This window comes from Misgurnus anguillicaudatus, chromosome 24, assembly GCF_027580225.2.
Source record: "Misgurnus anguillicaudatus chromosome 24, ASM2758022v2, whole genome shotgun sequence".
NCBI lineage: Eukaryota > Metazoa > Chordata > Actinopteri > Cypriniformes > Cobitidae > Misgurnus > Misgurnus anguillicaudatus.
The window spans coordinates 35262947-35280660 of record NC_073360.2 but is presented as its reverse complement, the minus strand read 5'-3'; the positions used below and the strand labels follow the sequence as shown (position 1 = coordinate 35280660).

At 36.1% G+C, this 17714-nt stretch overlaps 2 protein-coding genes across 5 annotated transcripts; both read left to right on the top strand.

The window, feature by feature from the left end:
• The first annotated feature begins 260 nt into the window (after positions 1–260).
• lypc (ly6 domain containing, pigment cell) lies at positions 261–1241 on the top strand. Its single transcript, XM_073863383.1, has 3 exons — positions 261–268; positions 408–623; positions 1076–1241. The coding sequence occupies exons 1-3, from the start codon at positions 261–263 to the stop codon at positions 1239–1241; spliced, it is 390 nt and encodes a 129-aa protein (XP_073719484.1).
• Positions 1242–1910: 669 nt separating this feature from the next.
• On the top strand, positions 1911–16256 carry msh5 (mutS homolog 5). 4 transcript variants are annotated; one of them, XM_055197238.2, is made up of 25 exons: positions 1911–2056; positions 2555–2644; positions 2727–2850; positions 3248–3328; positions 3485–3538; positions 4002–4123; positions 4203–4309; positions 4593–4628; positions 4728–4810; positions 5443–5488; positions 6128–6266; positions 7966–8028; positions 8131–8259; positions 8374–8446; positions 8642–8751; positions 9136–9216; positions 10468–10555; positions 10642–10828; positions 10954–11080; positions 11192–11341; positions 15107–15185; positions 15319–15458; positions 15569–15706; positions 15799–15872; positions 16090–16256. In XM_055197238.2, exons 2-25 carry the CDS (start codon positions 2561–2563, stop codon positions 16199–16201), a joined length of 2427 nt encoding a protein of 808 aa, XP_055053213.2. In that variant the 5' UTR covers positions 1911–2056; positions 2555–2560; the 3' UTR covers positions 16202–16256. The 4 variants fall into 4 exon arrangements, with proteins under 4 accessions (XP_055053213.2, XP_055053212.2, XP_055053215.2 ...); XM_055197237.2 differs by having other exon boundaries at positions 1912–2056; positions 15107–15181; positions 15315–15458; XM_055197240.2 differs by lacking the exon at positions 2555–2644 and having other exon boundaries at positions 1972–2056; positions 15107–15181; positions 15315–15458.
• The last annotated feature ends 1458 nt before the right edge of the window (positions 16257–17714 follow it).

The following is a 17714-nucleotide window of genomic DNA, read 5'->3' as shown; positions in this document are numbered from 1 at the left end:
TTTATTTCTCTAATTACACAAGTGCTTCTATTCCATGTTGAAGTTGAAGGCGTCATGAGATTATAACATCCCATGATTGTTTTAATAGGACATCTGCAGTTTGTTTTCAGAGTTTACAATACTAAACCAACAAATGTATTTGTAGCATTGAATAATGTTACAGGGTGGGGACATATATTAGTTTGTGTATGGGAGGGAAACGTTTTTTTGAGGTTCTGGCAAATGAGAGGCTCTGATTTGGGATCAATCATTTGTGATACATGTGTGAGTATTACAAACTGGGTGAATTGATTAAAAAAAGATTTAACTTTTGTTCAACTCTATTGTTTTGTCTTCTCCCATTTGTGGGTAAGTTTAAGTGTAGTTTAATACTCAACTTACTAAACTACTTAACTTTTAATGTGAAGGGCTTTAAAACGAGCATTTGTTATCTGTGTATTTACATATTTACAAGTCTTTAAGTCAACCAAAACTGTATTTCCTTCTCTTTGTCTTCCAGTACCTTTGTTGTGTTTTGTGTGTGTATTTCCTTCTATCTCTCCTCTGGACTGTCGTAAGTTCCCAATTAAGTTTCCACCAGGTCGGCTTTGTTTTTCATGCAAAGCTGTAGGACAGAGAGGTATGTAAAAATGCTAAAAGTACTGTATGACTGATTTACTTGCAGGTAGTGAGAACTTTTCAGGATCACACGTGTAAGAATGTTATACAACATTTAAAAATCTTTAAATTAATTTATATTTTACTATTATGAGTCCCTAAAGATCACAAAATCTGCTTAAAATCCTTTAAATTAGACATGGAACATAACGCTTTTTATTTGCTTTTCAAAACTATTAAACTATTACACCCTTCAACAATTAAAGCTGGAGGGCTTCATAAAGACGATTACAATTTTAAGTTTTGTGAAGTCACAGTATTTCCATCTATGTCTAATATGCAGCAATTTGTTTTTCGGTCCAGAAATGGAGGCAACCATTAACAAAATAATTATTATTACAAAATTTGTGTGTATGCATGCATATCTCTGTCTTTATCTGTGTATGTGCCTGTTAGTCGTTGAATAGGATATTTTGAGGTTGTATGAGAAGAGCTGTGTTTCTCCTGTCCTGTGTGGTTTAACAGAAGAGAAGTTTGCCATGGGATTAAACTTCACCTTCACCAGTGACAAATCTGTGCATATCGACCAACTGCTTTCTTCTTGTCTGCTGTCAGTTCTTCTGACATGTATGTATGCACAGTAAACCCAACAAATGAATTCTCATGCAAAATTTATTCAAAGCTTTTTTGGGGTGATTTCTCGGACAGGAATTATCTCAAGCCAGGGCTAGACCTTAGTTTAATTAGGAAATATAACTAGTTTCAACAAACATGCCTTACTAAAAACATTAGCCTACTTGTGTACATTTTGAGGCAAAACAAAGTGCACTGATGTATTTAAAGATATGTCATTGCAAGTTGTTTTCTGTTTGGACAGCTCTTACATTTATTTTAGTCTAGGACTAAGTATATTAGTTTTGTCTGTGTGTACCCATAAGTAGTTTTTGAGACTTTTGCATATAGCTAAATATATCTGAGAAATTGTTTTTAATAATTTTGGGGGAAACTAATTTATATGTTTTTATAAAATGTTTTACCACAGCTAGACTTTTTAACATATCAATTGTTTTTTTTAATACAACTGATTATTGTAAATTATAAAAATAAAATGCATGTGCTACTGGGTTTGAGAATTTATGCATCTGTTAAATGTAAGAGTAATCGGAATTTGGTAGCTGACATAATAATTGCCCACTTTGACAACTTGGCACACTATTCAGAAAAGTATTAACTGTATTTTTCCAGGGTAAAAATGGGAGAAATGCATTTTTGTGTTTACTGGCCAAGATGTACGTACGTAACTAGAGTAGATGCACGTAAAAAGAGTAACGTGGGCGGCGCGCGCATTTAATATCGAATAAGCGCCTGTTAGTGGTCGGAGGACAAAACAACACGGACGTTCAGCGGCGTTTTCTATTAAAAACTATTAAAAAAAACAGCAAATACTGAAGTATTTCAGGTGTGTATAAAATCCAGAAGTGCATTTTAATGGGCAATGTAAATGTATTTTATTTAAAACTCTTTCAATCGTAAATTTGATTTTTCCTCAGAGGTTTATCGCAGGTGCCATGTTTATCCCCGTCATTTTCTTCATGTTTATTAATGATATTTATAAAGAAAATCAAAAGTAATTTAAAAAGAGCAAATACTGAACTATTTCAGGTGTGTAACGTTATCAAATCCCGGAACGCATTCAAACGGGCAGTGTAAATGTATTTTAATCGTGAATCGTAACTTTTCCTCAGAGGTTTAACGTTACCTCAGGCGTCATCTGTTTTCGCGTCGTTTTCTTCATGTTTGATAATCAAAAGGGATTTTTCTCTCAAGCCCTCAAGGGATTTGAAAGTCTGAAGTGAGGTACCCGCCTGCGTTGTGTCAGAAAAACCCTTATTAATGATATGCAAACCATGTACCATAACAAGGAGAAAATACAAAGTTTAAATTAATTTTTGTACAGTAAAATATGGCCGGCAGCAGTTTTGTACAAGAACCAGAATTTAGAGATTTGGGTATAAATGGAGATAACGAGGATGAAGAAAAACATGAGGTAAATTATGATTATTTTAAATTATATCTCCGTTATAAAGTACTTTATTTTGTCAGTATTGTACTCATGTGTGTTACTTTAGATTTTCTTGAGTGTATTTATTCAGCAAGGCCAAATTGGATTGAGTTACTATGACAACAGCGATTGTACTCTGCATTTCATGCCGGACACAATGGAAAACAGCGACCTCCAGCTGCTAGATAGAGGTACTGCAGTATGATTTTTTGTCTCTCTTAAATCAGCCAAATGAATTGCATATAAAATCAAGAGAAAAAAAATTATTTTGTTTAGCACACACCTTCAACCTCCTAAGATCCAGGATTTTAGTTTGTCTTTTTTTAGACTTCTACCAGCTATTTTGGGGGTAGGAAAAAACAATAAATTTAATAACCAAATATTTTTCTTAGAACATGAAGCAGTGTTTTTGTCCATGTTTGTGTACAACAGATTCCAGTTACAAATAATTAAGTATTATGGTCCAAACTATAAAAAAAAATGATGTCCATGTATTTGGACATATGTCTTAGGAGGTTAAGCGATTGTTTGCTATATAATGTGGCAAGTGCATTAGTTTTTACTGTTTTCTTGAAATTGTTTCATCAGTTATACAGGAGCTAACTCCAAATGTCATAATCACAAGTGCCAAACAGGACCACAACCTGACCCAGTTTATTGAAACACTTGGTAAACTTTCCAGCTTTATTATTATTTTATTTTTAATAATTTTAGATTTATTTAGCACAGGCAATCTGTCTTTAAATCATCTTATCTCCTATCAGACTAGTTGTTGTTAGTAAGACAGTTATCAAACCTAACTTTACAACTGTGCCTCCATTTCAGAGTTAAATCCAGATTACAAGCCTGAAGTGGTCTTATTTCCAAGTGTAAATTTTGGTGAGTCTTTAGAAAAAACTGTATTTGAAAAATTACACTCTAAAACGCTAAAAATGAATGATGAAATAATAGTTTGAGGAGAATTTATTTATTTAAATCCAATCTAAAAATCTGTCACTTCCTCCAGAAAGCAGCATGAGGCGCACTTGAGAGTTTACATTTTTTTCAGGCAGAAATCTTTTGGATTCATTTATTGCGAAACTGTCTGGGACAAATTATGGACAGTATTGCTTTTGTGGCAGCACAGCGCAAACATATTTAATTCATTTTAATTTTAATAAAAACCAGGGGACCCCCAATTTTTGTGCTTTATAGGTGGTCCCTCAATGCTTATAGGAGGTCCGGGACCACCCCAGCTGCCCTTCATTTCGAACACTGCATATAATTATGTCGAGCTTGGATGTCTTTATGAGAATTTGTCTCTGCTGTACAACAGCGAATGACTCTCTTCTGCCCTCTGCAGGTCTAGAAGTGAGCAAACAGCGACTTCTCTCAGTACATCTCCCATTTCTTCCTCCTTCCATCACAGCGAGTGAGAAAATCCCCTATCTCACCTCCTGTATCCCATTAGACTCAGTGCTGATGGTAAGGATGTTTTTATGCTGGAGAAATATTGCTGCTTAGTAAATGAATGGGAACAAAATCATGTTCTTCTCTTTTGTAGGTGAGGTCAATAGGAGGTCTATTAAAGTGTGTGGAAAGTAGGAGATCTGGCTTAGAGTTGGAAGGCAATGTGGGTGTCCCCATACATCAGTTTCTGGCTTACACACTGTAAGACATTCATATACATTAACCATGTATTTACATATGTTCTAATTTATAAGATTTTGTGCTCCTACTTGAAACTTACCCTTAAAAATCACGGTCTCTGATTTTTCATCCAATTAAATGTTTTTTTTTTAATGAGAATGTGTCACGAACATGATTGGGACATAAACAAAAGGCTATTTAAAAACACTCCAGCTTTCTGTTTTAATTGCAAATGTGTCATCACAGTAAAAAACACAGCAGAGTCAGACTTTAAAATCTGTTTTATGTGTTCATTATTTCACAGGAAAGATGTTGTATACATGGACAAAGACACATACAGGTTAGTTGTATAAACAGGTTAATGAGATATAACCCCCTCTTCATTTGTTGTCGTCAATGTTTATTTTCTGAGAGCTAATTTTTACCATCACTTTTATAGTGCACTGCAGATCTTTAAATCTGAACTGCATCCTTCAGTTTATAAACTCCAGTTTGGCGAGAAAGAGGGAATGAGTCTTTACGGTAAAATACATTATTCTGTGTGCTGATTACAGTATGATAGTAAGATGTCACTGCATTGCATAAAGTTCTTCAATGGTTTACAGCAGTGCTTCCCAACCTGGGGTCCGGGCTCCCCTTAAGGGGGCACCAGATTTTTCAGGGGGGCGTAGGATCGGATTTGCTTTGGGCTTAAATAAAGATACATAAAATGTTCCACTAATAATTGTATTAAAAATATTTAATGTTTTTTTTTTATATCATACGTGCTTACAATGCCAAGATGAAGTAGTTAAAAATCCTCTTGTGTAAATGAATTCTTTTAATTTTACTCGCTCCATCTTAACGTGTGTGGGGGGATTAGACTGTGTATTTGTACTTGGGGGGGCAAGGATAAAAGGTTGGGAACCACTGGTTTACAGTAAAGAAATAGTCTACCCAAAGATGAAAATTTTGTCATTCTAAACGCACGTTTTGATGATAAATATTAAACATATATTGAAAAATATGAAACGGTTAATGTCATTTTTGGAGCTTGACAGCCTCGGTCCCCAGTGGGGGCTAATTTTCATGATAGTTTAGAAAAATAAGAATAGAGAGCCTTTTTTTTTAATGAAGTATGCCTTTAAAACAAATGCATTATGCGTTTTTTGAAGGTGTACTGAATCGCTGTCGAAGCAGGTTCGGGTCTCAGCTTTTAAGGTAATAGCCCTTTAAATTATACAAGACATTATTGCATGTTTAAAAGGCAGATTGATCTCATGGAAAGTCATGTTATAGTCACACAAAATGTAATTTATTTATTTGTGTCCATTGCACGAAATTCAGCTTTTTGTCTTTTTCATGTCACATTGACATATTTTTCATTTCGTTTTATGTATTGTTAGATCATTGTTTTTTCCAATTTTTTACCATTGTCGCTTGGGGTTAGAATCACTTTCTGTTACATTTTTAAACATCCTAATGCAAACCCAACTCCAGGTGAGAATAGTTATAAAAGTGGAAGAAAAACATGTTGAAACCAATACATAAAAGTACATCCTAACCCTAACCCCGAATCTAACCCCAACCCCCAGCAAGAATGATTTAAAAATAGGGGAAAAAAGAGAAAACAAGAAAGTTGTGCCACGGATACGAAAAACAATTTATAGAAATTTGTGCGGGTGACACGAAACAGACTTTCGTGCTTAATGGACGAAAAAAGCTGAATTTCGTGCCATGGACACGAATAAATTAATAAAATTTTTCGTGACTATAACACGACTTTCCGTGAGATTTCCCGTGAGTTTAAAGGTGTGTTGGCCCAGAACTACAAGTAATGAAAACTTCTTCATTTCTCAGACAGTGGTTCCACAGACCTACTCGAGATCTGAATGTCTTGAAAAGACGACAGGAAGTGATCCGTTTCTTTACATCCCCTCGAAACTCCAGCGATCTCAGCACACTACAGGGTTGTCTGCGGAATATCAAAAGCATTTCGGTACAATTTACCGTGATGTTTTTTTTGTCTAAATCTCCATTTTATTTATAAGCAGCATTATTTATATGCATTTATAGTTTCAAAATGCGTTCTCCAGTTGATTCTTAAATAAACATCAAAAACAGGAACGCAGTTCTGTGTTTACATGGATATTCATACAGTCACTCCGGAAAAACACGGTTATGCGATCGCATGATTCAATGCATAATCAGCTAGGGTTGCCACCCAGGTCTGATAAAAAACCTGGACATATCAATGACCCGACCAATTGTTTTTCTCACAAGCCCCCTAACACCCCACCCCCCCCTTAATAGCATAATATTTCTACAGACCTATGCAATTATTGGCATACAATTCTTTACAATTCTTATTTGTTAACATAAGTTAATGTATTAAGTTAATACTATTAACTAACATGAACTAACCGTAAGCAGTATGTTTGTTACTGTATTTGTTAATCTTTGTTAACATTACTTTTCATGGTTTATTCATGTTAATTCACAGTGAATTAACTAATGTTAACAATATTTAAATAATGTATTATTAACATTAACAAAGGTTTAAACTAATGTTAACTAATGTAGTAAACTAATGTTAACTTATGAACCTTGTAAAGTGTTACCCAATTATTTGTTAATTAAGTTTAAATAGGTAAATCACTTTTACAATTTATATAAGCTGCTTATATCATTTATGTAAACTGTTTTATTTATATTCCATTTAAACAGGTCTAAATAGCAACTAGTCGGCCTGAATAATGCACATGAAATTAAACTTGTTGAACTCACCTCAACATGTCTTTTACAATCATTTAACCCACATGGGCAATGCTTGAAGTCACTGTTACAAACTGTTCACTGTGCAAGATTGTCATTATTTTTAACGCTTATAAGACAGGGGTACACTTTCGTACACGTGTCTTAAATTTTCGCTTTTGGGGCGAGAAGAGATAAAAGCCTGTTTCTGAGAAGAGATAAAAGCCCGCCCACACTGACAATTGATTGGTTGATTTACCGAAACAGGCCAATCAGGATGCTCTTTGTCTTACATGCGCTTACTGAGGCACACACAGACGCTAGGTCGCCGTGCGCGCGCTAAATAACATATTCACATAGCTTTTCGAAAACCGGGACATTCAGTGTCCCGGGAGAGTTGATAAATTTCCCGGGACAGGTTATTAAAAAGAAGGACAATCCCGGTAAAACCGGGACAGGTGGCAACCCTATAATCAGCCAAAGTCTGCATATTTATGCCAGGGCCACATTTTTTCAAATATGCCACATTTTCGCCCATATAATTGCAGATTTCCGCTCGCAAAATATGCGGGGCTTGCATGATTTCATAATCCCCCCATTTTCGTAGCAAAAAGTCACACATGTCTTAGCAGAAAGTTGAAAAATGTTGCATTTACTTCACACAAGCGCAGCCATGTCCCCTGTTGCTATGGGAACGTCATAAAGTGATGTATTATGCAACGTGAACATCATTGAAAAGTTGCAAACCTCAAACGCGGTTTTTGCAAGTTCCCACAATTTCATCGCATTTTTAAGAAAACGTGCCGCAAGATCAAGGATGTTTGCCTGCAACAATCACAAAAAACCTGCATTTTGTCCAGGACTGAACATGACTGTAGCAGGGGTGTGTTTAATGATATTAATCAAACACTATTGGGTATAAAATAGTATCTCTTTTTGTACAGGTGCTACTGCAGAGAATGTCTCTCTCTAATACAAAGGTCATCGATTGGCAAAGTCTATACAAGGTGTGCAAACAATACTTTCACAGATTGACTGTAGCTTTCCTTTACCTACAATGGGCCGGACTTCCTATTTTCTGTATCTTGCATTTCTCTTAATGTTAACAGACAGTGTACAGTGCAGTGTGTATTGTGGATACCGTTCGCACTCTGCCCCAAAACATCCAACTTTTCAGTGAAATCAGCGAGAACTTCACAAATGACCTTTTCTACATCGCCACGTTTATCAGTAAAGTGGTAAGACTAAATAATGGACAAATGCATGGATTTGTTTCAGTTCTTGTTTGTGTTGAAATTTAAGTGTATTACTGAATTATTGTAAGTGAATTTTGTTTGTTGTTTCCATTGCAGGTGGACTTTGAGGCAAGTATAACCGAGAACCGATTTACTGTTAAGCCGAACATCGACCCTGTTATTGACGAGAGTGAGTGGCATCCCTTGGCTTTCTGAAGTTTTGATCGAATAGTAACCCCACATGAACAATGCATAGGTGGCCATGACTGTGCCAGTTAAATTATTAATAAGGATACCAACAGTGGTATTCCATATTGGTGTGAAATAATAGCTTTGAAGCATGAAGCTAATAATTATACAATACGTTTAATTCTCTCCTTAACAGAGAAAAGAAGGATGATGGGCCTGCCGGATTTCCTCACAGATGTGGCTCGTGCTGAGCTGGAGACCCTGGACCCTCGTTTCACCACCTGCAGCGTCATTTACCTCCCTCTGGTGTGGATGTGATTACCTCTGCTCTCCATTTATTAAATTTAGACACGAAACCTAATGATTAATACCATGAGCGATTAACATGAAGGTTGCAGGTTCAATTCCATGTTGGAGTGACCCAATAAATGAATGAGTCAGTGAGGTCACTGCGGTGCCCCATAGCAAGACTCCTGATCCCTCTTCTTATTATTACAAAAGTCTCTCTGCTGCAAAAATCACACACATTTATGCATTTGACATATGGTGTTAACCAAAGTGATTTACAGAAAAGAATAGGCTTATGCTAGCTTTATTACAGAGAGAATGTAATATAATACCAGATCAAATTAAATCCCTGTATATGTTTTCATCTTCAATCCTGATGTTTTATTTTGTGTTGGATAACAGATTGGATTTTTACTGAAATTGCCAAGATTACCCACCATGCTGGATAAACAGAGCTTTGAAATTGATGGTCTCAACTTTGTTGTGAGTATGCCAGTGTTGTTTTTTTCTATCAAAGTGCTCGCAAGACTGTATTGATCATTCGTAAGGGTTCTTGTAAGGGGTTTGTTCATTCCAAAATGAACACCAGGCAAGTGCCAAAAGCATGTTATAATTGGCTTTGGTGAAAGACAGTTGGTTGCCAATTGGCCAGCAACTTTATAGGGAACTGCAACATAATACACGGTTTAACTCAAACTGTAGATATCTGAGCCTCACTGATATAACACATCCAAATTATCTACTACAGAAATGTTGACAATTTTTACCTAAGTGGGAATTGTGAAATTGTTAGTGGTATATATATTATTTTTAATGTTTTAATTACAATAAAATTGTATAAATAATATCTATTATAAAAGATATCCTCTATAGAATCAGTTAAGTCTGGCTTTCTCTCAAGGGTTTTTTTCCAGGAGGTTTTTTCTCCTAGGAGTTTTTTTCTTCCTAGGAAGTTTTTTTCAACCCCTGGGGAGTCAGCTGACATGGCTTAACTTAGCACTCTTGTCTATACGTTACATTACTACTACACTTGCTTGCACGGTTTAATCTTAGCCGCTGTACTCTGCTTCATATGTAGTCCATCGATTTTTTTCTGTTTTTTTTCTCCTGCATTTATTAATGTAAAGCTGCTTTGAAAATCGCTATATAAATAAAATTGAATTTAATTGAAATATTGTGTTTTTATGTTAAAATAGCTTTGCGGTCCTCCGAAGAGATGCTAATCTCAAAAAAATTTTGAGTTTGTGACCACTGCATTATTATAATTCTGCAATTAATTCAGCATGGATGCTCAATGTAGAAACTCCAATCAGCCTTTGTATTCTTGGTCATTTCTGTCTTAAATGTTAATCTTAATCTGTTTGCAAATTTCGAATGTTACCTGTTGTATTGCGTTGATAGATCAGCTCTGAAAATGTCAAAGACTCCATAATGCATTGTTTGCATAATGAATTGCACCTAGTATTGTCTTTCTTGCACATTTTCAGCCATTGATAGAGCCTTTACCATGCACAGGGACTAGAAAACAAGAGTGCTGGGTGTCATGACAACAACAGCAAAGCGAATGCTGCATTTCATTTTCAAAGCTCACCTAAAATCCCAAACACACTATTGTGCCTTGCATGCACTGGTATTTCACGGAAATGTAATCTGCACATCCAGATTTAAAATAAAATGATTTATTATGGTGTTGGTAAGAGCAGATATCTGTTTTTGTTTGTGGGATCGTCTCAGTTTCTTTCAGATGACCGACTACATTACCGAAGCGCTCGAACCAAAGAACTGGACAGTATGCTGGGAGATCTGCATTGTGACATTATAGGTCTGTCTGTCTTTGTTTCTTTCTCGCTTGCAATCTTGATTTTGCAAGTAATGAATTGCATGAAATCTGTACATCTGTTTTTGCAGATTTGGAGATGGCAGTGATGAGGGATCTTCAGACTGCGGTACTCCAGAGGAGTGTCTGTTTGTATAAGGTCATGGCCCTGTGTGCAGAGCTGGACTGTCTAATAGCTCTGGCTCAGGCCTCTCAGGACCATGGCTACTGCTGCCCAACACTGACACCAGACCAAAGGCTGGCCCTGATTGAGTCACGGTACGTTACATTTAGAGGCTTCAGCCCTCCTTAAAATCATAAAAGTGGACTTCATCTAAAGAAATTCAGTGTTGTCACAAACAAGCAGCTTTTACTCTGTATGTATCCCTCTTTCTCTCTCTTAGACACCCTTTGCTGGAGCTGTGTACTCCGGTGTTTGTATCCAACACTTACATCAGCTCAGAAACTGATGGCAAAGTTAAAGTGATCACAGGACCAAATTCTTCTGGAAAGAGCATCTACCTCAAACAGGCAAATTTACAGATGTCACATAAAACACAGTATTAAAAATTAAGTAAAAATGTTATATTTCAATAGCATTTCATTAACAAGAATAAACCTGTATGTTCATTTATGATAAAGGTGGGTCTGATTGTGTTCATGGCCTTAATCGGCTCAGATGTACCTGCTAAAGAGGCAGAGATCGGGCTGGTGGATGGAATCTTTACCCGTATGCAGAGCCGTGAGTCTGTATCAGTGAGTTTGAGCACCTTCATGATAGACCTAAACCAGGTAAATCTATCACACCTTCATGAACACACAAACACACACATCGCACAAATCGCCACAAGCACCCTGTAACTTCAGATATACTTGAACATCAAGCAAATGTGACAAAGCATAATTGTTTATCTTTTCAAACATCAGTAATACCCGAAGCTCGTCTTTACAAAATGTTTTGTGCATCAACTTTCCCAATTTTTTATTTGGACTGTTTTCTTATAAGCACAACTACATCAGATGAAAATTCACATTCTACTAATGGTGCATTCACACCAGACGCGAATGAAGCGTTAAGAGCGAGTGATTTACAAGTTATGTCAATGCAAAGACGCGATAGACATCCTATGGTGCGATTTGCGCGAATAACCAATCAGTAGCTTGCTCTAGTAGTGACGTGATTACAACCAAGCGAGCGGAGGCGGAAATACGAAACAACAATAGGGAACAAAATCATCGTTGCTGTATGTGGATAGCTGTTAGACACATCTTCTTACTTTTATAGAAACAGGAATAAAAAGGATCTTGTTTGGGACAGAGTGAATGAGGAAGTCGGTAAGTTGTAAAAAACGCTCGGTACTCAAATTGAGCTACCGTATTTTCCAGACGATAAGTCACACTTTTTACATAGTTTGGCTGGTCCGCCGACTTAATCAGGTGCGACTTGTAGGTCAAAATTAATTCATATGAACCAAGAGAAAACTATTATTGTCTACAGCCGCGAGAGTCCGCTATATGCTGCTCCTGTATTTATGTAATTCAGTGGATTCAGTGATGTGGAATTACTTCGGGAGCTTGGTGAACTTAATTTGGGTTGTTAATTTAGCCTATTCAGCCTGTATACTATTGTGTTGGCTGAGTAAATGTTAATGTTACATTAACATGTACGGACACCTATTCAGCCCGCTGTTCTGTGTGCCATTGTTCACTTAAAAAACTTGCATTTCCAAATTAAAAGTCTGTTCTTGAATTTTGTGAAATCATTTTCTAAATAAACGCAACGTATAGTCCAGTGCGACTAATATATGTTTTTTTTCTCTTCAAAATGCATTTTTGACTGATGCGACTTATACTCCAGAGTGACTTATAGTCCGGAAAATACAGTATATGTTTATATATATATATTAGGGCTGTCAATAGATTAAAATATTTAATCGCAGTTAATCACATGATTTCATGAGTTAACTCGCGATTAATCGCAAATTAATCGCACATTTTTATCTGTTCTAAATTTACCTAAATGTAACACTTTTTAGGATTTTAATGCTCTAATCAGCATGGATTTGGATAATATATATGCTATATGCAAATGTATGTCTACAACAGCCTGTTTACATTTTCAACAGAACCATCAGCCATAGTTTTATAAATGTTTTTGCCTTTAGAAGACCTTGTTCTTTCTCCATTTCTGTTTGCTGCTGCATCATTTGTGACCTGTGCTGGCAAATTGAGTTGGGATGAGCACATTTTCAAAAATGTGTCATTTATATTTTAACATTCTCTATTAAAAAACTTCAAAACAATTGGACCAATTGTTGGAATCTGACAAAGCATGACAGAACTATACCTGTTAATGCAGAGCAAAAACAATATCAATATACATACATGTTTTTCTTTTCTTGTTTAATTTTGACATTGAGACAGACCACTTTAAGACTGTAGGCTAATGCAATGGTTTAATATAAATGACACAACAGATACTTTTCCTTAACAGTTAACCAAACATTCACTTCAGATATAACAGATTATAGGTCATACCTGCGTGAATTCTTGTCAAAACAGATATTTTTAAACCTGTAATTTTGTGTTAGATGTCTATATATATCGAGCACAGTCTCCTGAAGATGCGTATAAATAGCACGAAGTGTCACATAAACACTTGCGCGTTTGTGTGCATGCGCTTCAGACGTCTGTGTCAGACATCGCTTTTGAGCCTTGTCACTCTTAATAACTCTTTTAACATCAATCAGATCCCGAACTTTATCTCTCTTAATAATTATTTTAACATCAAGAAAGTCCTGCGGTCTATTTTCTATAATTTCTGAATGCTTTTTAAAACGAAACTAAAAAGTGAAAGAAGACGCATCTTAGCTTTATATGGATTTGGGACGGTACACCTCACAGAAAACGTGCAGATAAAGAAAACTGCACATGCAGAAAACGTGCATTTTAGATGTTTAATGACCATTTAGAGCATTGGATTCGCTAGACGAGAGCTAAATGTTCTTATTTTTATGAAAAGCTCCGACTCATCTAGACAGCGCCAGTCACTTGCTGCGTGTCAATTCATCCAGCTGTGGGTCAAACAGAAATTGCGTGTTGCGTTAATCGCACGTTAATAAAATTAGTGCCATTAAAATGAATTTGCGTTAACGCGTTATTAATGCGTTTATTTTGACAGCCCTAATATATATATATATATATATATATATATATATATATATATATATATATATATATATATATATATATATATATATATATATATATATATATATATATGAAGAGTTTGGTTCCAAAACGCGATAAACGCCATTTTTGAAAAAAATGAGTTACTGCCAAAATCAGTATTATATCAGGTCAGTAGTTAAAAGTAAATTCTTAATTTTACGCAAAATCCAATATCCGCCGTGTTATTCTGTCATCTTTTCTCCCTTTTTTCCCAAAATGCGACAAACGCCACTCCCACTTTTTTACAGAATGCAATAAATCCATTTCTGATATTACAGCCCACCAGTCACGCAATGTAAACAAACAATGGCGGACGCGCTGAGTACACGGAGTCCTAGTTTTCCTCATCTACTTTGTATTACGTGATCAACAAACAAAACAAAATAATACTTTAATTGCATCGCTAAACCTGTGATGGTTTTCTGTGATGGGAAAGAAACGTAAGCCATCAGCATCTAACAATTTCCCTGAGAGGCACTCGGTAGACGGGTGCTTGTTCTCCCGACAGCATCAAGCTTCTCATGCTAACACATTGACCCCAGAGGATCTTATGAAAAACTTTCCATAATTTTACTCAAAGTCAACGAAAATCGAGCAGGACCAAAAACATTTTACAGCTGATCGCTGTGAAAGACGTTAAGCGAAGACGTCAAGTAACCGCAATGACAGTGATCTTAATATGACAAAGTTAGTGTTTTGATTAATGACATTAATGTTTATATTTTTAATTAGTGTGTACAACTAGTCAACTAAATGAATATAACATGGCAAAGATGAATGCACATTTATATAGGCTATTGATTCAATAGATTTATAGCATTTTGAATAAAAACTTGTCATGGATTTATTGCATTTTGTGGAAAAAATAATCCGTTTTTATAATAAATCTTTGAAAATCAACTTATGGATTTGAATTTTTTATGTTTTTATAACCTAAAGATGCTATGTGAAAGTTTGTAACAGAAAATTGTTGTTTTCATCTTGTCACTTTCTTGGTATAGAAAACACGAAAATATATATATATATATATATATATATATATATATATATATATATATATATATATATATATATATATATATATATATATATATATTGAGACTATAAGCTAGCTAAAGCCGTCTGAATTTCACGCGCAAATGAAGCGAGTTAACTCAAAAATGTTCAAGCGTCATTCGCATCTGGTGTGAACGCACAAGCAATTTTACAGCAATTGCAAGGCCGCCATTAAATATGTGATTGATGATGTCATTAAAATATGTACACACTGAATTGTATCATTGAGATGTTTTCCATGTAATGTAATGCATGTTTTTTTTATTTTAGATGGCTCATTCCTTGAACCATAGCACTGGCAATTCTCTTGTTCTGGTGGATGAATTTGGCAAAGGAACCAACACAGTAAGTGTAAAAACAGAACATAATCATTTTCAAAGCTGTACACTGTTCAAAGTTCATTTATAATAACTTTTAAAAAATCTTTGGCTATTATGATAAATCAAACCTGAATGTTTGTGTGTATTGTGTGTTGTAGATAGATGGATTGTCTCTCCTGACAGCATGTCTCAGTCACTGGGTACGCCGTGGATCACAGTGTCCTCATTTACTCTTGGCAACAAACTTCCACAGCCTCATACAGCTGGGATTACTCCCTGAGTCCCCACTGCTCTCTTTACTGGTACATGGATTGTGATTCCCTTACTCTGATATTTAAACCTAACGTTATTTTTAATTCTCATCAGATTTGTTACAGTGGTCATTTGTAAAACAAATGTTTTCTTTTGTCAGACTCTAGAGACGGCTATAGAGGGAGAAGAGCTGGTCTTTTTGTACCAAATCAAAAATGGCATTTGCCAGTCGAGTTGCGCAGCCAATATCGCTACTCTGGCAGGCGTCCCCCCTGCCCTTGTCAAGAGAGGAGTGGAGGTGTGGCATTCACAGAAAAAAAGGATTTTCATTTAAACAAAATGTTTGCATGCTAATGTTTTTGTTTATATTATTTCTATTTGTCTCTGCAGGTATCAGAGTTGTACAGAACAGGAAGTGCCATCAGAAAGATTGACACGGCCTCTCCTGATGATCAGAACAGCAGGTAATGAAAATTGTAAAAAGCAAGTAATTATTTAGCCAGCACAAACCAGAATCACATAAATGAGGAAATGCAATACGTACAATTTATTCAACTTGCTGTCCGACAAGCAGCAGGGGGTTATGGGGGCATGTAAATCGGTTCATTTCATAAAGAGTGCATGTTAGGAAACCAAAGCACACAGCCAGGCTCTGAATATTTAATATACTTCCTGATCCAGGTGTACTGAGGTGGTGGAGAAATTCCTCAGCCTTGATCTGGATGATCCTGAGCTGGATCTAGATACTTATTTAAAAGGCGAGGTGCTCCCAGCTCTTGAGGAGGTGCTGTGACAACATCAAAGCCTGATGTGTGTTCACATTGCGAAGCTTATTTTAAGCTTTTTAGTCCATAAAGCTGAAGGTTTGTTTGTAAGATGTTTTTATGAATGCTAGTGTTTTAGAACGTTACAACATATTGTAAGATTTTTCCTTGTTTTACTTCTAATTTTAAATGGCAATATAACACTGTGACTGTTTCCTAATTTGATTGTTTCCTAATTAATAAAACTCCCAGAACTCACGTCACATTTGAACTGATTCAGTAATAAACACCCAAGGGGGTTGACTTGATTTCATGACCTTTAATGAGACACCTCAAGTAATCGCTTGTCACAGTGTTGGAAGGAAAGAACCATTCACTCACAGTTGATCAAATCAATTAAGATCTCAAGCCATCTGTTGTGAGAGAACCAAGAAAGATCTACTCTGGTAGGATTAGCCTCTATGCGGAGAAACAAGCCGACCATTGAGAAAGCCCACCACAAGTATCCTTGGTAACACTTTACAATAAGGTTGCATTTGTTAAAGGGATAGTTCGGCCAAAAATGATATTAAACCCATGATTTACTTACCCCCAAGCTGGCCGAGTTGCATATGTCCATCGTTTTTCAGACAAACACATTTTCGGATATTTTAGAAAATGTTTTAGATCTTTCAGTTGATTAAATGTGAAGTTACGGGTCCATGACCTTCAAGTCCAAAAAAAGTGTGTCCATCCTTCACAAAATAAATCCAAACGGCTCCAGGATGTTAAACAAAGGCCTTCTGAGGGTAATCCGCGCGGTGTTGTTGTAGAAATATCCATATTTAAAACTTTATTAACATAAATAACTACCTCCCGGTAGCGCCGCCATCTTAGTCGCGTCGGCATTCAGGATGAGAGCTTACGCAGCCTACGGAGGTTTCTCTGCTGCTGCTCTGTGCCCCCGCCCTCCGAAATTGTCATATGTCACTAAGAAAAGTGCGTACACTACGCTAATACTCTCTCCTGAAAACAGAGGAGTCTAAGATTAATAAAGTTTTAAATATGAATATTTCTACAACAAAACCGCGTGGATTACCCTCAGAAGACCTTTGTTTATCATCCTGGAGCCGTTTGGATTTATTTTGTGAAGGATGGACGCACTTTTTTTGGACTTGAAGGTCGGGGACCCCGTAACATCACATTTAATCAACTGAAAGATCTAAAACATTTTCTAAAATATCCGAAAATGTGTTTGTCTGAAAAACAATGGACATATGCAACTCGGACAGCTTGGGGGTGAGTAAATCGTTTAATATCATTTTTGGCCAAACTATCCCTTTAATATTAGTAAATGCATTACCTAGCATGAAGTAACAATAAGCAATAGGTTTTCATCATTTATTAATCTTTTTTAATGCCAGTACAGTTATTTGTGTAAGTTCATGGTCAGTGGCGGCTGGTGTCTTCTTTTTTCAAGGACGCTCGATGCGAAGTTCGTCACAACATGTATGTAGCTCGTCATGTGTGTGGTGTGTAATTTCAGGATGTCTGCTCGGTGCG

Excerpts from the sequence above, each read along its gene's own strand:
- msh5 (XM_055197238.2), top strand. The coding sequence starts at position 2,561 with ATGGCCGGCAGCAGTTTTGTACAAGAACCAGAATTTAGAGATTTGGGT. Across the intron at positions 3,539-4,001 it reads ATTTCCAAGTGTAAATTTTG|GTCTAGAAGTGAGCAAACAG; the intron begins GTGAGTCTTTAG and ends TGCCCTCTGCAG. Across the intron at positions 4,629-4,727 it reads ATGGACAAAGACACATACAG|TGCACTGCAGATCTTTAAAT; the intron begins GTTAGTTGTATA and ends TCACTTTTATAG.
- lypc (XM_073863383.1), top strand. Across the intron at positions 624-1,075 it reads GCTGTAGGACAGAGAGGTAT|GTTGTATGAGAAGAGCTGTG; the intron begins GTAAAAATGCTA and ends GGATATTTTGAG.